This window comes from Oncorhynchus nerka, linkage group LG28 (assembly GCF_034236695.1).
Source record: "Oncorhynchus nerka isolate Pitt River linkage group LG28, Oner_Uvic_2.0, whole genome shotgun sequence".
NCBI lineage: Eukaryota > Metazoa > Chordata > Actinopteri > Salmoniformes > Salmonidae > Oncorhynchus > Oncorhynchus nerka.
Genome location: NC_088423.1, coordinates 23,788,933 through 23,807,241, shown reverse-complemented (window position 1 = coordinate 23,807,241; position 18,309 = coordinate 23,788,933). Strand labels below are relative to the sequence as shown.

Genomic DNA, 18,309 nt, shown 5'->3' with positions numbered 1-18,309 from the left:
GACCAAATCTATAACTGCCTCTGTGCCACCACCATAGCTCGCTTTCCTGTGAAGTGATTTCAGAGCTTGAGCCAAGTAGGACTTTCATTCATCACAGGTGCGCATTACAAAGCTTCAGGACTCATTCTGTGACTAAAAATAGGTCCGTCCTCCCCACTGATTCAATCGATATGTATAAACACCCTGCCATTGATCAGACCCCATCAGGAATAGGTCCCTATATTACAAATGTTCATTCCTAATTGGTTTGGCTTTAATCTTGTACTTCAGCATCTCTGAATGTCCATGCATTCATAGTGAGTTGAAATAAGTAGGCTACGTCAGTAATAAAGTGTAGCTCTTTCAAGTACTCACTTCCAATTACCAGCACAGGTTTCTTTCAAACCACAGACATAATGGCTTGTGTGGTATGTCTAGCATGGGCTTTCGATGCAAACATTTAAGTGCTCACTGTCAATGAACAGCCCAGACCTCATCAGTCAGATTACAATATATCCTTCTTTCCATTGATTAATTACTCCTGAATCCAAGTAACTAACCCAGGGTTGGGGGGGGGAATGATTATTTTGGGTTAAATAACACTCCGGGTCACATTTGAACATCTAAAACTAGATAGAAATTATGTAGAAATGATTGTCAAATCACTGCCCTTTATCTGGCCTGCAAAATTATTTTGGCAAGAAAATCGTTCCCCAAAAAACTGTGGCCCCCTTTCGAAATCCCAATGTGGCCCTCGAGTCAAAATTATTCCCCACCCCTTCAATAGCCTGTATTGTAATACTGCTATTATGAAGAAATTATAGATAACAACTCAATTGATGAAACCATTGACTCAGAGTTCCTTTGGGACATTCAGCTAACAACTGCAGATTGTTTCATCACACCATACTTTTTAAAAACTCATTCATTGGCAATACGCCAAGCTATGTGGATTGCAATAGTTTGTGTTTGTAACGAACAATGATCATATTTAACATGCTAGTTGACTCCATGATGAACTAAGATGCATGTATCATATACAGTGCATTCGGAAGGTATTCAGACCCCTTGACTTTTTCTACATTTTGTTATATTCCAGCCTTGTTCTAAAATGTATTAAATTGTTTTTCCCCATCATCAATTTACACCCCATAATGACAAAGCAAAAACAGGTTTTTAGAAATGTTTGCAAAAAATGTAAACAATAAAACTGAAATATCACAATTACATAAGTATTCAGACCCTTTACTCAGTACTTTGTTGAAGCACATTTGGCAGCGATTACAGCCTCGAGTCTTCTTGGGTATGATGCTACAAGCTTGACACACCTGTATTTGGGGAGTTTCTCCCATTCTTCTGTACAGATACTCTCAAGCTCTGTCAGGTTGGATGGGGAGCGTCTCTCCAGAGATGTTCGATTGGGTTCAAGGCGGGCTCTGGCTGGGCCACTCAAGGACATTCAGAGACTTGTCTCAAAGTCCCTCATCACTGTCAAACGCTCCCTGAAACACTTCTGCGAGCAGGCCTTTCTAATCGACCTGGCCGGGGTAACCTGGAATGACATTGACCTCATCCCGTCAGTAGATGATGCCTGGCTATTCTTTAAAAGTGCCTTCCTCACCATCTTAAATAAGCATGCCCCTCTCAAAAAATGTAGAACTAGGAATAGATATAGTCCTTGGTTCACGCAATACCTGTCTGCCCTTGACCAGCACAAAAACATCCTGTGGCGTTCTGCATTAGCATCGAATAGCCCCCGTGATATACAACTTTTCAGGGAAGTTAGGAACAAATATACACAGGCAGTTAGAAAAGCTAAGGCAAGCTTTTTCAAACAGAAATTTGCATCCTGTAGTACTAACTCAAAAAAGTTATAGGACACCTCCTGGAGAATAAGAGCACCTCCTCCCAACTTCCCACTGCTCTGGGGCTAGGAAACACTGTCACCACTGATAAATCCACTATAATTGAGAATTTCAAAAAGCATTTCTCTACGGCTGGCCATGCTTTCCACATGGCTACCCCTACACCGGTCAACTGCTCGGCACCCTCCACAGCAACCCGGCAAAGCCCCCACCATTTCTCCTTTACCCAAATCCAGATAGCCGATGTTCTGAAAGAGCTGCAAAATCTGGACCCCTACAAATCAGCCGGGCTAGACAATCTGGACCCTCTCTTTCTAAAATTATCTGCCGAAATTGTTGCAACCCCTATTACTAGCCTGTTCAACCTCTTTCGTATCGTCTGAGATTCCCAAAGATTGGAAAGCTGCCGCGGTCATCCCCCTCTTCAAAGGGGGTGACACTCTAGACCCAAACTGCTACAGACCTATATCTATCCTACCCTGTCTTTCTAAGGTCTTTGAAAGCCAAGTTAACAAACAGATTACTGACCATTTCGAATCCCACTGCTATGCAATCTGGTTTCAGAGCTGGTCATGGGTGCACCTCAGCCACACTCAAGGTTCTAAACGACATCATAACTGCCATCGATAAGAGACATTACTGTGCAGCCGTATTCATTGACCTGGCCAAGGCTTTCGACTCTGTCAATCACAACATTCTTATTGGCAGACTCGACAGCCTTGGTTTCTCAAATGATTGCCTCACCTGGTTTACCAACTACTTCTCTGATAGAGTTCAGTGTGTCAAATCGGAGGGCCTGTTGTCTGGACCTCTGACAGTCTCTATGGGTGTGCCACAGGGTTCAATTCTCGGGCCGACTCTCTTTTCTGTATACATCAATGATGTTGCTCTTGCTGCTGGTGATTCTCTGATCCACCTCTACGCAGACGACACCATTCTGTATACTTCTGGCCCCGCCTTGGACACTGTGTTAACTAACCTCCAGACGAGCTTCAATGCCATACAACTCTCCTTCCGTGGCCTCCAACTGCTCTTAAACGCAAGTAAAACTAAATGCATGCTTTTCAATCGATCGCTGCCCGCACTTGCTCGCCCGTCCAGCATCACTACTCTGGACGGCTCTGACTTAGAATACGTGGACAACTACAAATACCTGGGTGTCTCGTTAGACTGTAAACTCTCCTTCCAGACTCACATTAAGCATCTTCAATCCAAAATTAAATCTAGAATTGGCTTCCTATTTTGCAACAAAGCATCCTTCACTCATGCTGCCAAACATACCCTTGTAAAACTGACCATCCTACCGATCCTCGACTTCGGTGATGTCATCTATAAAATAGCCTCCAACACTCTACTCAACAAACTGGATGCAGTCTATCACAGTGCCATCCGTTTTTCACCAAAGCCCCATACACTACCCACCATTGCAACCTTTACGCTCTCGTTGGTTGGCCCTCGCTTCACACTCGTCGCCAAACCCACTGGCTACAGGTTATCTACAAGTCTCTGCTAGGTAAAGCCCCGCCTTATCTCAGCTCACTGGTCACCATAGCAGCACCCACTCGTAGCACTCGCTCCAGCAGGTATATCTCACTGGTCACCCCCAAAACCAATTCCTCCTTTGGTCGTCTTTCCTTCCAGTTCTCTGCTGCCCATGACTGGAACGAATTGCAAAACTCTCTGAAGCTGGAGACTCACATCTCCCTCACTAGCTTTAAGCACCAGCTGTCAGAGCGGTTTACAGATCACTGCACCTGTACTTAGCCTGTCTGTAAACAGCTCATCTATCTACCTACCTCATCCCCATACTGGTATTTATTTATTTATTTTGCTCCTTTGCACCCCAGTATCTCTACCTGCACATTCATCTTCTGCCGATCTACCATTCCAGTGTTTAATTGCTATATTGTAATTACTTCGCCACCATGGCCTATTTATTTCCTTAACTTACCTCATTTGCACTCACTGTATATAGACTTTTTGTTTTATTTTGTTCTACTGTATTATTGACTGTATGTTTTGTTTATTCCATGTGTAACTCTGTGTTGTTGTATGTGTCGAATTGCTACGCTTTATCTTGGCCAGGTCGCAGTTGCAACTCAACTAGCCTACCTGGTTAAATAAAGGTGAAATTAAAAAGCCACTCCAGCATTGTCTTGGCTGTGAGTTTAGGGTCGTTGTCCTGTTGGAAGGTGAACCTTCGCCTCCAGTCTGAGGTCCTGAGCGCTCTGGAGCAGGTTTTCATCAAGGATCTCTCTGTACTTTGTTCCATTAATCTTTCCCTCAATCCCAACTAGTCTACCAGTACATGCCGCTGAAAAACATCCCCAAAGCATGATGCTGCCACCACCATGCTTCAACGGAGGGATGGTGCCAGATTTCCTCCAGACGTGACGCTTGGCATTCAGGCCAAAGGGTTCAATCTTGGTTTCATCAGTCCAGAGAATCTTGTTTCTCATGGTCTGAGAGTCCTTTACGTGCCCTTTGGCAAACTCCAAGGGGGCTGTCGTGCCTTTTATTGAGGAGTGGCTTCCATCTGGCCACTCTACCATAAAGGCCTGATTGGTAGAGTGCTGCAGAGATGGTTGTCCTTCTGGAAGTTTTTCCCATCTCCACAGAGGAACTCTGGAGCTCTGTCAGAGTGACCATCATAATTTTTCCCTGACCATGGCCCTTTTCCCCCGATTGCTCAATTTGGCTGGGAGGTAAGCTCTAAGAAAAGTCTTGGTGGTTCCAAACTTTTTGGTACCCTTTCCCAGATCTCTACCTCGAAACAATCCTGTCTCTGAGATCTACGGACAATTCCTTCAACCTCATGGCTTGGTTTTTGCTCTGACATGCACGGTCAACTGTGGGACCTCATATAGACAGGTTTGTGCCTTTCCAAATCATGTCCAATCAATTGAATTTACCACAGATTGACTCCTATCAAGTTGTATAAACATCTCAAGGATGATCAATGGAAACAGGATGCACCTGAGCTCAATTTCGAGTATCACAGTAAAGGGTCTGAATACTTATGTAAATATTTAAGATGTTTTAATTTTTAATACATTTTAATATACGCCTGGAGCGTAACAAAATGTGGGAAAAGAGAAGGGGTCTGAATACTTTCCAAATGCACTGTATATGAATGGTATCAGATGTTAGCAAGTTATTGATTTCATAAACCTTATTTCTAAGGTTACATATATTACAATTCTTAGCCCTATCCTGGGTAGCTTATCATAGATAATATGGAGAGAACATTTTTTACTTATGAGTGTCAGTTGGTGTGTGTGATGTTGGGCTGAAACAACTGAACCTGAAGCTTGGCTCTCTCACACCTCCCAGGCTTTTGGGACAATGTGCTTTGCATGTTGTAGCAGATGTAAGCAATGTCCCAACGTTCTCTGGCAGCTTTTATAGCTTGGATAAGTTATTTCCGGCTCTGGCGCACAGCTTCAAAGAAGTCCTCGTATAGGAAGATGTTGGTTTCTCTCAAGTTCTTGGCTCTCTCCAGAACAGCCGCCTTGTCCTTGAACCTCAGGAACTTGACAACTATCGGCCTGGGTCTATCATCAGGGCTGGTTACAGGTTTTCCAGACCTGTGGGCGTGCTCCACTTTTTCCTCAGACTCCGTCCAGGCCTCATGTGGAGACTGGTATGCCATCCACAACAATAGTATTCCTCCTGGATTGTCCCTCTAGTCTAGATAGTAGGGCTGGGAATTGCCAGGGACCTTACTATACGATATTATCACTATACTTAGGTGCCGAAACGATATGTATTGCGATTCGATACTGTGATTTTATTGTTCCAAACATATTGCTCACCATATGTCTACTGTAGAGAGACAAGACAGAGCCATGAGAAAATCAGTCATGGAAGTAAAAGTTCTCCAAACAAATGTGAGTTGTGGTGTAGGTACAGCCAACTAGGGCAAAAATAATATTCCTATAGTGTCAAAACTAAATGATATATTGTCAAAAAATAATATCCTAATATCACTACTGTTTTCCCAGTCATCTGAAATAATGATCCACAGACTGCTGTCATCTCGCATGGGCATAGAGTTTGTTGTCATCTTGCTGCAAGTCTCTTTCAGGACATACACTTCTCCCTGGACATACAGGACATACACTTTTCTGGTCAGATTGCCCATTATTTTGTTAGTTGAATCCACCAGTATTTGGACAAAGCTCTTGAAGCTATTTTCCTGTTGTAACAATTGCTCGATGCCTTAGTGTTTTGGGGAACAGGAAGGATGGTAGTCAGCTTGAAACATGTGGGGATTACAAACTGGGAGAGGTTGAAAATGTCTGGAAAGACACCTGCCAGCTGGTCTGTACATGCCCGGAGGACACGCCTTGGAATACCGTCTGGCCTTACAGACAGAGAGATATAACCGAGTGGGGGGCCTCATGCAGGGCTCTGTGTTGTTTCCAAACCTCTCATTGAGTACCCCCAGCCATTCTTGTTATTTGTTCAATTCCAACTAGCATACCTGCTCCAACTAATCATCAAGCCCCTGATTAGTTGAATCGGGTTAGCTAGTATGCCTACTGGAATAGATCATATAAAATTAACTCTGGGTTATTCGAGGAGAGGTTTGCTCAAAGAAATGATTAAATGGATGGAGACCTTGATTATTATTGAATAATAAAAACAACCTGCAGTCCGGATAATAGACCACCAACTTTGGAAATGCGTTCATCCATTCACCCATGTTTCCAAAAACTACTGCCTCCTATGTGTCATCGTGACTACTACCAATCCTTTTGTAAATAATAACTGGAATGAAATAACTGGAATGAAATGTCTCTAGATTTAAATTTGTTCTTCTGGGCGGACAGACAAGTGGGAATTGAAATATTAATGAATTACTGCTGGTTTTGGAAATCACTCATCTGGAACAGCTAGCAGATTCCCTACTGCTGGTAGCAACTTGTTACTTTCACCACAATTAAATGCTCTCCTTGGCACCGCAGTGTTTATTCCCCACACATATTCCATTTGGGAGCTAAAGTAATCTTTCTGTGGTTAAAATGATCTATTTAGTAAAGAAAGAGAAATACAACAATACATGCTCTACCTGAGGAAACTCAGCAAAGTTTTTATTAAGATGAATGCAACTCGCTCTGGATAAGAGTGTCTGCTAAATTACTCAAATGTAAATGTGTAACATCCTTGATGCAAATATTTTGGGTGAGGTTCCAAACAGCTGGCTTTGTGATCAAGTTAGTGAGTTTCAGTAGTGTTCCATCTGTGGGTAGTGCTCTTGTTTTGCTCAGGCTACCTGACATTGGAATTATGGAAAGCTGTTTAAAACACATCAATGTAGGCTACTCTACAATTTTAAAAACACAGCTTTTATTTTCACAATCATATATCACACATGTACAGTGGGGCAAAAAAGTATTTAGTCAGCCACCAATTGTGCAAGTTCTCCCACTTAAAAAGATGAGAGAGGCCTGTCATTTTCATCATAGGTACACTTCAACTATGACAGACAAAATGAGAAAAGAAATCCAGAAAATCACATTGTAGGATTTTTAAGGAATTTATTAGCAAATTATGGTGGAAAATAAGTATTTGGTCATCTACAAACAAGCAAGATTTCTGGCTCTCACAGACCTGTAACTTCTTCTTTAAGAGGCACCTCTGTCCTCCACTCGTTACCTGTATTAATGGCACCTGTTTGAACTTGTTATCAGTATAAAAGACACCTGTCCACAACCTCAAACAGTCACACTCCGAACTCCACTATGGCCAAGACCAAAGAGCTGTCAAAGGACACCAGAAACAAAATTGTAGACCTGCACCAGGCTGGGAAGACTGAATCTGCAATAGGTGAGCAGCTTGGTTTGAAGAAATCAACTTTGGGAGCAATTATTAGGAAATGGAAGACATACAAGACCACTGATAATCTCCCTTGATCTGGGGCTCCACGCAAGATCTCACCCCGTGGGGTCAAAATTATCACAAGAACGGTGAGCAAAAATCCCAGAACCACATCGTGGGACCTAGTGAATGACCTGCAGAGAGCTGGGACCAAAGTAACAAAGCCTACCATCAGTAACACACTACGCCGCCAGGGACTCAAATCCTGCAGTGCCAGACGTGTCCCCCTGCTTAAGCCAGTACATGTCCAGGCCCATCTGAAGTTTTCTAGAGAGCATTTGGATGATCCAGAAGAAGATTGGGAGAATGTCATATGGTCAGATGAAACCAAAATATAACATTTTGGTAAAAACTCAACTCGTTGTGTTTGGAGGACAAAGAATGCTGAGTTGCATCCAAAGAACGCCATACCTACTGCGAAGCATGGGGGTGGAAACATCATGCTTTGGGGCTGTTTTTCTGCAAAGGGACCAGGACGACTGATCCGTGTAATAACAAAGTATTGAGATAAACTTTTGTTATTGACCAAATACTTATTTTCCACCATAATTTGCAAATAAATTCATTAAAAATCCTACAATGTGATTTTCTGGATTTTTTTCTCATTTTGTCTGTCATAGTTGAAGTGTACCTATGATAAAAATTACAGGCCTCTCTCATCTTTTTAAGTGGGAGAACTTGCACAATTGGTGGCTGACTAAATACTTTTTTGCCCCACTGTACTGTTTGCATCTTGTCAATTACTTTATCTTTCACCTTTCTCCATCTGCAGGTGATGTTTACTGAAGAGGATGTGAAGTTCTATCTGGCTGAGCTGGCCTTGGCCTTAGATCACCTTCACAGTCTGGGCATCATCTACAGAGACCTCAAACCAGAGAAGTAAAGCCTCACTGACTGTACTGTGCCTAAGACTACTTCCTTATTCAAACAGCATCTTGCAATCACCACCTTCCGGAGACACCTGAAACCCCACCTCTTTAAGGAATCCATTCTCCACCCCCCTCCCCTGAAAAGATTTAGATGCACTACTGTTCCACTGGAGGTCATAAGGTGAATTTTTAACCCATAAATGACTTAAATGTAAATGTAATGCATATCCATTCTCCACAGCTTTAACATTTTTACCCATATGAGTACTCATACACATTGTTTCTTTGTCTCCGAGACAAAGAATGACCAAGTACATAACTGTCGGATTTGATATCATATAATTCCGATCCATGAGTTTCAACAAGGTTGCATTACTGCTCCGTGGTGCTGCCTGTGACAGGTCTATCAAAACAACAACAGGTCTCTGGTGCAATCAATGTTGCATCTGTTCTGCATCTTTATCCTCCTGGACTTGTAAATTGGCTCTCGGGTACTTGATGAGAGGAAATAAACGAGGAACTCTCAGCATGGGAATAATTGACGTTTGAAGGTCTCGCGTAATTCCTGGTTTCAGTGGTCTGCTTTTTTTTGTCTTTGAAGGACGAGCTATTCCCAGCTTTACTGTTGATTTAATGACACCAACCCAAGGGCAAAAGTGTGCTGTGCACAGATCCATTAGTTCTAACAAACAAACACCCAATAAATGGTATGGGTGTGCAGTGCCGAGAGGTTTGTAAGATGTGAAGATTTTATATAAAGTATTTCTATTATACAGATAGTTTATTAGGTACACACATCTAGTACAGGGTCAGACCCCCCTTTGCCTCCAGTACAGCCTGAATTCTTCAGGGCATGGAAACGTTTCTCAGTTGGTATTAAGAGACCTAACATGTTTCAGGAGAACATTCCCCACACCATTACACCACCGCCACCATTACACCACCGCAACATCCTGACTGGATGTTTTTTGTTGCACCATTCTCTGTAAACCCTAAACACTGTTGTGCTTGAAAAGCACAGGAGGCCGGACGTTTCTGAGATACTGAAACCGGCTCGCCTGTCACCGGCGATCATACTACGCTCAGTGGCTTAGGTCACTCGTTTTGCCCATTCTAAGGTTCAATAGAACAGTAACAATGCTTCAATGCCTTACTGCCTGCTTTATATATCAAGCCACATCCACGTGACTCACTGTCTGTAGGGGGCAAACTATTTTTTGTGTGTGTGTGTGTGTGTGTGTGTGTGTGTGTGTGTGTGTGTGTGTGTGTGTGTGTGTGTGTGTGTGGTACCAGTCAGAAGTTTGGACACACCGACTCATTCCAGGGTTTTTCTTAATTTTTCTTGTTTTCTAATAGAACAATAGTGTAGACATCACAACTATGAAATAACAGGTACTGTATATATATTGATGTCGCATTCCTTCCCTCTACAGTATTCTTCTTGATGAGGAGGGCCACATCAAGATAACAGGTGACTAAAGACTGTTTTAAAAACATACAGCAGTGGTAGTAGTAGTTCAAACAGATATATCAGTAGTCTCTTTTTTATGTTGAATCCATTAAGCCCATAGCTGGTGGCTGTTTTCCTCTGTCTTTGACATCAATCCCTTTTATCAAATGTATTTTAGATTTCGGGCTGAGTAAAGAGGCAATAGACCATGACAAGCGAGCGTACTCCTTCTGCGGGACGATAGAGTACATGGCCCCTGAGGTGGTCAACAGAAGAGGACATACACATAGTGCTGACTGGTGGTCATTTGGCGTCTTAATGGTGTGGACTTCCCTCCCTTTCTTTTTGATAATGCATTACAGACATACTATAGCTATTGGTTGGCTGCAATGTTATTGCAACACAATCTCTAGGTCAGAGTTTCATATAATGAAATTGTTTGCATGCAGTATATGGACGTGCAGCACTATGCATACAGCCTGTACGACCAGGTCACTAATGGTCCAACCTGTAGTCAAAATGTGGATCTTAATGCAGAGACATCATAATGACGATGCATACTGGTATGGTAGTAGTCCACTACTTCTACGCCAAACACTAGTCTCACCTCTTCAATCCTCTTATATTAAAAGATGAATGCTGATTGAATAGACCTGTTATAATAAGGTTGCTGCTGACTAATCCACACATTACTCCACCACCTCTAAAGAACAAAGGGCTCCCTAATGGTTTCTTAGCTCAGTACTGTAGCCTCACGTTAAAACCAGATCAATACAAACCTTGCCAAATGTATCCCTTTAGGGCCAGAATTTATAACGCAAGCTTTGCTCTCTCTAAAAGAAACCCGCCAGGCATATCACCTTGAAGACACATTTCAGTTGAATGCATTCAGTTGTACAACTGACTAGGTATCCCCCTTTTCCTTTCTTTTTGCTCTGCATCTGCAGTGTTAGAACAAGTGCCTGTGTAGTAACTGGAAAATATTATTTTCCTATATTATGCCATAGTATAGTGAGTTTGTCATCCAAGAAACTGTCAAAATTGTGGTTTTGTAAAGAGATTTAGAGGATTGGTACTGACATTGTTTGTCGTTATTTTCAGTTTGAAATGCTGACAGGATCTCTACCATTTCAAGGCAAAGATCGCAAGGAAACAATGGCTCTCATTCTAAAGTAAGATATGACAATTTGTATGGCAAATATATATGAAATGCATTACTTTGTGGAATAATTTTCTTTTTTTGTTGTTTTGTAGGGCAAAACTTGGCATGCCGCAATTCTTAAGCCCAGAGGTGCAAAGTTTAATACGGGCCCTCTTCAAACGAAATCCTACCAATAGATTAGGTATGTAGTCAAGAGAATTAATAGTGTGTGTCATTTCACATGCTCCTCTAATTGAAAGACTAATTTATAGCATTAGATAAGCCATTTCTCATTTATTAAATGTGACACAGACAGCATTGAAATCGGAATTTTACATCTTCACATTGAGGGTTTTAGGGACGGTGCAGGCTAGAAAGCACAGTTAATGCATGTGCTCTCTTACCCCTCGGTGGAAGCTGGTTGACCAGTGTTGGGATTGAATATAATCACATTAATCACTTCCTCCGTGATTTATAAGATGGAGAGTAATGTCAAGCTAAATTTCAACTGTACTAGGCATCACTAGTGTGGTACCTGCGGTGCAGTCAGATTAAAGCCGGAAGTCATTCTGTATGTATGATTGCGTTAAATATTAGTAACAATTTACCTAAAGTATTTTTCTGCCACCTTTATTTAACCAGGTAGGCCAGTTGAGAACAAGTTCTCATTTACAACTGTGACCTGGCCAAGATAAAGCAAAGCAGTGCGACAAAAACAACAACACAGAGTTACACATAAACAAATGTACAGTCAATAAAAATAGAAAAATCTATGTACAGTGCGTGCAAATGTAGGTAAGTAGACAATAAATAGGCCCAAGAGGCGAACATAATTACAATTTAGAATTAATACTGGAGTGATAGATGTGCAGATGAGGATGTGCAAGGAGAGATTCTGGGGGGCAAAAGAGCAAGAGGGTAAGTAATAATATGGGGATGAGGTAGACAGGTGTGCTATTTACAGATTGGCTGTGTACAGGTACAGTGATCGGTAAGCTGATCTGACAGCTGATGCTTAAAGTTAGAGAGGGAGATATAAGACTCCAGCTTCAGTGATTTTTGAAATTCGTTCCAGTCATTGGCAGCAGAGAACTGGAAGGAAAGGAAGTGTTGACTTTGGGGATGACCAGTGTAATATACCTGCGGGAGCGCGTGCTACGGGTGGGTGTTGCTATGGTGGCTAGTGAGCTAAGGTGGGGATTTACCTAGCAAAGACTTATAGATGACCTGGAGCCATTGGGTTTGGCGACGGATATGTAGTGAGGGCCAGTCAACGAGAGCATACAGGTTGCAGTGGTGGGTACTATATGGGGCTTTGGTGATAAAACGGATGGCACTGTGATAGACTCCATCCAGTTTGCTGAGTAGAGTGTTGGGGGCTATTTTGTAAATTACATCGCCGAAGTCAAAGTTCAGTAGGATAGTTTTACGAGGGTATGTTTGGCGGCATGAGTGTAGGAGGCTTTGTTGTGAAATAGGAAGCCGATTTTAGATTTCATTTTGGATTGGAGATGCTTAATGTGAGTCTGGAGAGTTTACAGTCTAACCAGACACCTAGATATTTGTAGTTGTCCACATATTCTAGGTCAGAACCGTCCAGAGTAGTGATTCTAGTCGGGCGGGAGGGTACGGGCAGCAATCAGTTGAAGAGCATGCACTTCGTTTTACTCGCATTTAAAAGCAGCTGGAGGCCACGGAAGGAGAGTTAAATGGCGTTGAAGCTCGTTTTGGAGGTTTGTTAGCACAGTGTCCAAAGAAGGGTCAGCTGTATACAGAATGGTGTCGTCTGCGTAGAGGTGGATCAGAGAATCACCAGCAGCTAGAGTGACATTATATATATAATAAAAGCGTCGGCCCGAGAATTGAACCCAGCCAGAGATCCGGACAACAGGCCCTTCGATTTGACACACTGAACTCTATCTGAGAAGTAGTTGGTGAACCAGGTGAGGCAGTCATTTGAGAAGCTAAGGCTATTGAGTCTGCCGATTTAAGAATCCGATGATTGACAGAGTCGAAAGCCTTGGCCAAGTCGATGAAGACGGCTGCACAGTACTGTCTTTTATCAATGGCGGTTATGATAAAGTAGAGAGGTTTAATGCTTTATTATGTGTTATACAATGGGTTGGTCTACGGGTGGCATTCCAGCTGGTGTCTATTCCACAAGTTACCACTGGCTAAATCTGATGTTAAAATGCCTATTTACTCTGTTCCATCTGACTGTGCTAGCCACTGTCTCATCAGTCCAGCCAGGCAATTTCTAAACTTGATCTCCACTATAAAAAGCATCTAGACATTATCTCACATTTCTTTTAGATTAACCTTTAGTTTTCAACAGCGGAGATTTATATAAACCTTGCTGTCTGTCTCTGACATTTGCAACATTGTTTCAGTATTCAAATTCCATCTGCAGCTGTCCCATAGTAATGAATGTGTCGGGAGTCCGGATGAAACAGACAGACAGACAGGCAGGCAGCGTTTCTTAGCCAGTCGAAATCATGAATCAGATGGCATCATTTTTATAGATATACAAACAAATGTCAATTGAGAAAAGGTCAAACGAAATGAAGTGCAGCTACTTTGCTGTCTTTCCAGCTTCAGTTTGAAGTGATTGTGTTCGCTGTGTTGTTGGCTAGCTCCTCTGAACAGCGGAGGCCTGACGAGTGAGTGAGCACATTTTCTATTCCAGGCGAAATCGCGCCTCATTAGCTCATTGTTATGGATGTATCCAAATAAATGTCACTAGAAAAAAGCTTAAACAAATTCAAATGTGGCTACTTTGTTGTTATTCTGGCTGCACTTTTTGATGTGACTGTAAGTTAGCCATAGTTGGCTAGCTAGCGAGCAAGGGATAAGAACGTTGCCAGCCAGTATGGCTATGGAACATTACGTACGAACGACTGAGTCGCGTCCATAGATACAGAACAAAAAGACTGAACGGCTGGGTCGCGTCTCTGGCAACCGAACCGATAGAACGAATGACCAGCTGGCTTGGGCAGCAACCCTAGATTTGTGTCGGGACTATATCTTGTGGAAGGATGAAATAGTATTAATAAATGAATCTAATTAACGTGTTTAATGAAAACATGTAAATCATTTTTTGAATATGTTGGTAACTCGTTGTAGAAAAGTGATAACTGGTGTTTGAAGGATATATTGGCATGGTTTGCTGGCCCTTGACGAACATCACCAGTGGCAATATGTCCTCCAAACCCCGGGTTCGAGGGCATTATCACTTAATTATATGCATGTATATGAGCCTTTATGTATTACTGCATACATAGGGCTTGTATTTTACCACCCTAGACCCTTGTTTAAAAATCATGTTTAGAGAGTGTAGCCTAATAATCCACATAAAACCCCATATTCTCACTGAATAATATGGTGGAGCAGAGATACTTGTGAAAGAATTTTAGTAAGTGAGCAATTACAGCCCAGTGAAGCTAAAAAGAGTATTCAATCTAAATGTTCTGGTGCATTTTACTGTTAGGTGCTGGACCAGATGGAGTCGAGGAGATTAAAAGGCATAATTTCTTTGGAAATATAGATTGGAATGTGAGTATAAAGCTCTTCATAACCCTTTCTAAAAATCATAAAAGGCATTGCTTTGGATATGTCCTCCTGAGGATTTGATTGTCATACTTTCAGACAAGAAGTAAAGGTATTTTACCCCAGACCTTGTACTTACAGATGTAGGACCTTACATTTGAGCCAGTTTTCTACAGCAGTACAATAATCCTGCAGCAACAGGATTAACAGTAAATTAATATGTGGATTATAATTAAGACATTTTTGTAGGTGTTGATACATTTTTTGTAAGGGGGGAAAAAGTCTGACATTTCTAAGTGGAAATTACAAACTTCAGAAGCCTTTTTAAACCTCAAATACTCTAGAAGTTTTACATTTTCTGCATTGCAAGACAGTTCATCTGCAATAGGGTCCTTCTCCTGCAACAGGATCCTACATCTGTAGCTCAAATACTAAATGGAAAAATACAAGTTTTATTTTTCCTTTTCCCCTCATGGTGAAACCAAAGAAACTTTACAGAAGAGAGATCAAGCCTCCATTCAAACCAGCAGTGGGCAGGCCAGATGACACCTTCCACTTTGACCCTGAATTCACCTCCCGCACACCAACAGGTGATTGGTAATTGTAGGTGAAGTAGTTCATCTGTGCGTGCGTGCGTACGTGCTTGCACCCCTGTCGCCTCATAATTTCATGAATCATGTTATGTTTTACTTCATACTGTTTGCTTCATTGTTATGCTCAGAATAATCATTTCAGAATGCATCTGGGTTACCCTCACACACTGACATAAAATTGCCTCTCAATTACTGACAAACAACCCCCTCTTATAATGTCCACATAAACTCACACTTATATATCCGCATAAAGTCACCCAGCTGCAACTTTTAAGTATTGGAATACTGAATCCTCTGAAATTATTATATCCTTCAATGGATCATAGTCCATGGGCCAAGGAAATGTGGTACAAAAGTGCCAATATTTAGTCTCCTATATCAGCTGCTAGTTTGCAAAATCAGAGCTGGGCAGTTGCCTGTCGGCAAGACCCTCTAGGCCACAGCTGTATAGAACAATGGGACTAACCTTTTCAAAAGTCAATTTAATGATAACTGACATTCAATCAACTGTGAAGTATTTCCAGTTACCAATGTGTCCTAGTTCCCATGTTTGTTTCGTGCCTGCCCGTTAGACAGTAGTGGTTGTAACATTTTCTGTACCTTTCTCCCATCAGACTCGCCGGGTATCCCTCCTAGTGCCAACACACACCAGCTCTTCAGAGGGTTCAGCTTCGTAGCAACTAATCTGGACCAGGAGCAGTCCGTTGCTGAAATACGGCAAACCTCAACTGTCAACACTATTGTCCAAGTGAGAATGATAGACTAGAGGGAGAGGACTAATCATCTCTGTTATTCATCTCTATCAACCATACTCAATTTAAATACTTGAAATAATCTAAAATATCTCTATTTGTAGATAATATGACACTGGCTTCAGGCTATTGTCTTTTATTTATATATATATATATCTCTTTCTATATATATATATAATATATATATAATATATAGAGGGAGAGAGATTTTTTCCTGTTAATTAAACGTAACCACCGGACAAGAGTATCAACATCGAGGGGAATATCAATCGTTGTTTCTTAGCCACTGCTCCAGAGAGGCCCTCTTGTGTGTCCGTCCTGCAGCACACACAAAAACAGATCAACTTACATAACCACCCGGACTGATTCTTACCAGATGGTTCATACCTGAGTGAGCATTTCATTGAAGTCACTCACCAGAGAGGCCTCCCAGTGCCCTCAGCAAAGCATATTGATTTGTGAGAACACTTAGTTCCCTCTGACATCATGGCCATGGGTGCTCTGCCGTGGCAGCGTTCTGAGAACACTTAGTTCCCTCTGACATCATGGCCATGGGTGCTCTGCCGTGGCAGCGTTCTGAGAACACTTAGTTCCCTCTGACATCATGGCCATGGGTGCTCTGCCGTGGCAGCGTTCTGAGAACACTTAGTTCCCTCTGACATCATGGCCATGGGTGCTCTGCCGTGGCAGCGTTCTGAGAACACTTAGTTCCCTCTGACATCATGGCCATGGGTGCTCTGCCGTGGCAGCGTTCTGAGAACACTTAGTTCCCTCTGACATCATGGCCATGGGTGCTCTGCCGTGGCAGCGTTCTGAGAACACTTAGTTCCCTCTGACATCATGGCCATGGGTGCTCTGCCGTGGCAGCGTTCTGAGAACACTTAGTTCCCTCTGACATCATGGCCATGGGTGCTCTGCCGTGGCAGCGTTCTGAGAACACTTAGTTCCCTCTGACATCATGGCCATGGGTGCTCTGCCGTGGCAGCGTTCTGAGAACACTTAGTTCCCTCTGACATCATGGCCATGGGTGCTCTGCCGTGGCAGCGTTCTGAGAACATTTGGATCCTCTGCTGCGGCGGTGCAGAGATCAACGGTGAACGTTTTCATTGTATTGAACAAGTGAGATTACATGCTGCTGCAGTGTGGGTGAATATGAATGAGCCAACATATGTGCAGACAAGGTCTCTCAGCGAACACAATAGAATAGCATGGACTATACTGCAGATGGCAAGGTGGATGTGTGAACCCAAGATGGACTATTACTGTGAACATTTTCAATTCACCTTTCTTGCTCTTATTTGTGTTTTGACATACTGTACAGCAATAAAATCTTCACATATGAAGCATTACATCACAAGAGAAAAGAGAAATGCCACCAAAGTGCACTCTCGCTGGAACACTATTCACATAGAATGTTCTTCAAGGACAATTCTTCCTAGGGGAATAATTTGATAGCTACAGTAGATCTGTTTTGAATACCAGTGTGCTACCCCTGAATATGTCTGAGGATTATAGGAAGACTGATGGATTCTCTAGTCTGCCTGAGCAGGATTATGACATGAGCGAATAGTAAGGAAATCAGATGACAAGCTTAGAACATAAATATGAGCAGAGGCTTAAATGTTTTCATGATGCCTGGGTATGTTTGTCATTTCAGCAACTTCATGGGTCCAACATCCATTTCACTGATGGGTATGAGATGAAGGAGGATGTGGGCTTGGGGGCGTACTCCGTCTGCAAACGCTGCATCCACAAAATCACCAGTGTAGAATATGCTGTCAAAGTAAGTGAACCGTATAGGTAGATTTTTTAAGAGGAATATTTTTTATAGGTACTTCATCATTCTTGGAGAGAAATTATTTTCACGGCCAATCAGTTATAAGAAACAGCATCATACGCAGCAAGGGGACGTTACAATCAGTACAAGGATTCCAGAATTATATATCATCTTTAATTATAGTAGCTTTGTGATATACTGTATGTAGTTTACACATTTCACTTCCTTGAATCCTGGAACAACTAAAAGCCTTTCAACTATAATATAGTCTCTGTCAGGATGATTCATGCAGCAACAATTATTCTGTATTTTGTGCAGATGATGCTCTGTCACACATTTTATCGTAAGAGGATACCAAGCAGGGGGACCAGTACGAATATGTATGCACTACTGTAAGTCGCTGGATAAGAGCGTCTGCTAAATAAATTAAATTTAAGAAACAGTTCTAATCTAA

At 42.1% G+C, this 18,309-nt stretch overlaps 1 protein-coding gene across 2 annotated transcripts in view; it reads left to right on the top strand.

Annotated features, from left to right (window-relative positions):
• LOC115113027 (ribosomal protein S6 kinase alpha-2-like) overlaps window positions 1-18,309 on the top strand; it is a 54,484-nt gene that overhangs the window by 30,054 nt on the left and 6,121 nt on the right. For both annotated transcript variants that reach the window (XM_029640212.2, XM_029640213.2), the window contains exons 6-14: window positions 8,500-8,606; window positions 10,030-10,067; window positions 10,225-10,367; window positions 11,148-11,218; window positions 11,301-11,389; window positions 14,675-14,739; window positions 15,221-15,323; window positions 15,941-16,074; window positions 17,736-17,861. In XM_029640212.2, the coding sequence (XP_029496072.1) occupies window positions 8,500-8,606; window positions 10,030-10,067; window positions 10,225-10,367; window positions 11,148-11,218; window positions 11,301-11,389; window positions 14,675-14,739; window positions 15,221-15,323; window positions 15,941-16,074; window positions 17,736-17,861 (876 nt within the window). The remainder of the gene's footprint in view (window positions 1-8,499; window positions 8,607-10,029; window positions 10,068-10,224; window positions 10,368-11,147; window positions 11,219-11,300; window positions 11,390-14,674; window positions 14,740-15,220; window positions 15,324-15,940; window positions 16,075-17,735; window positions 17,862-18,309) is intronic.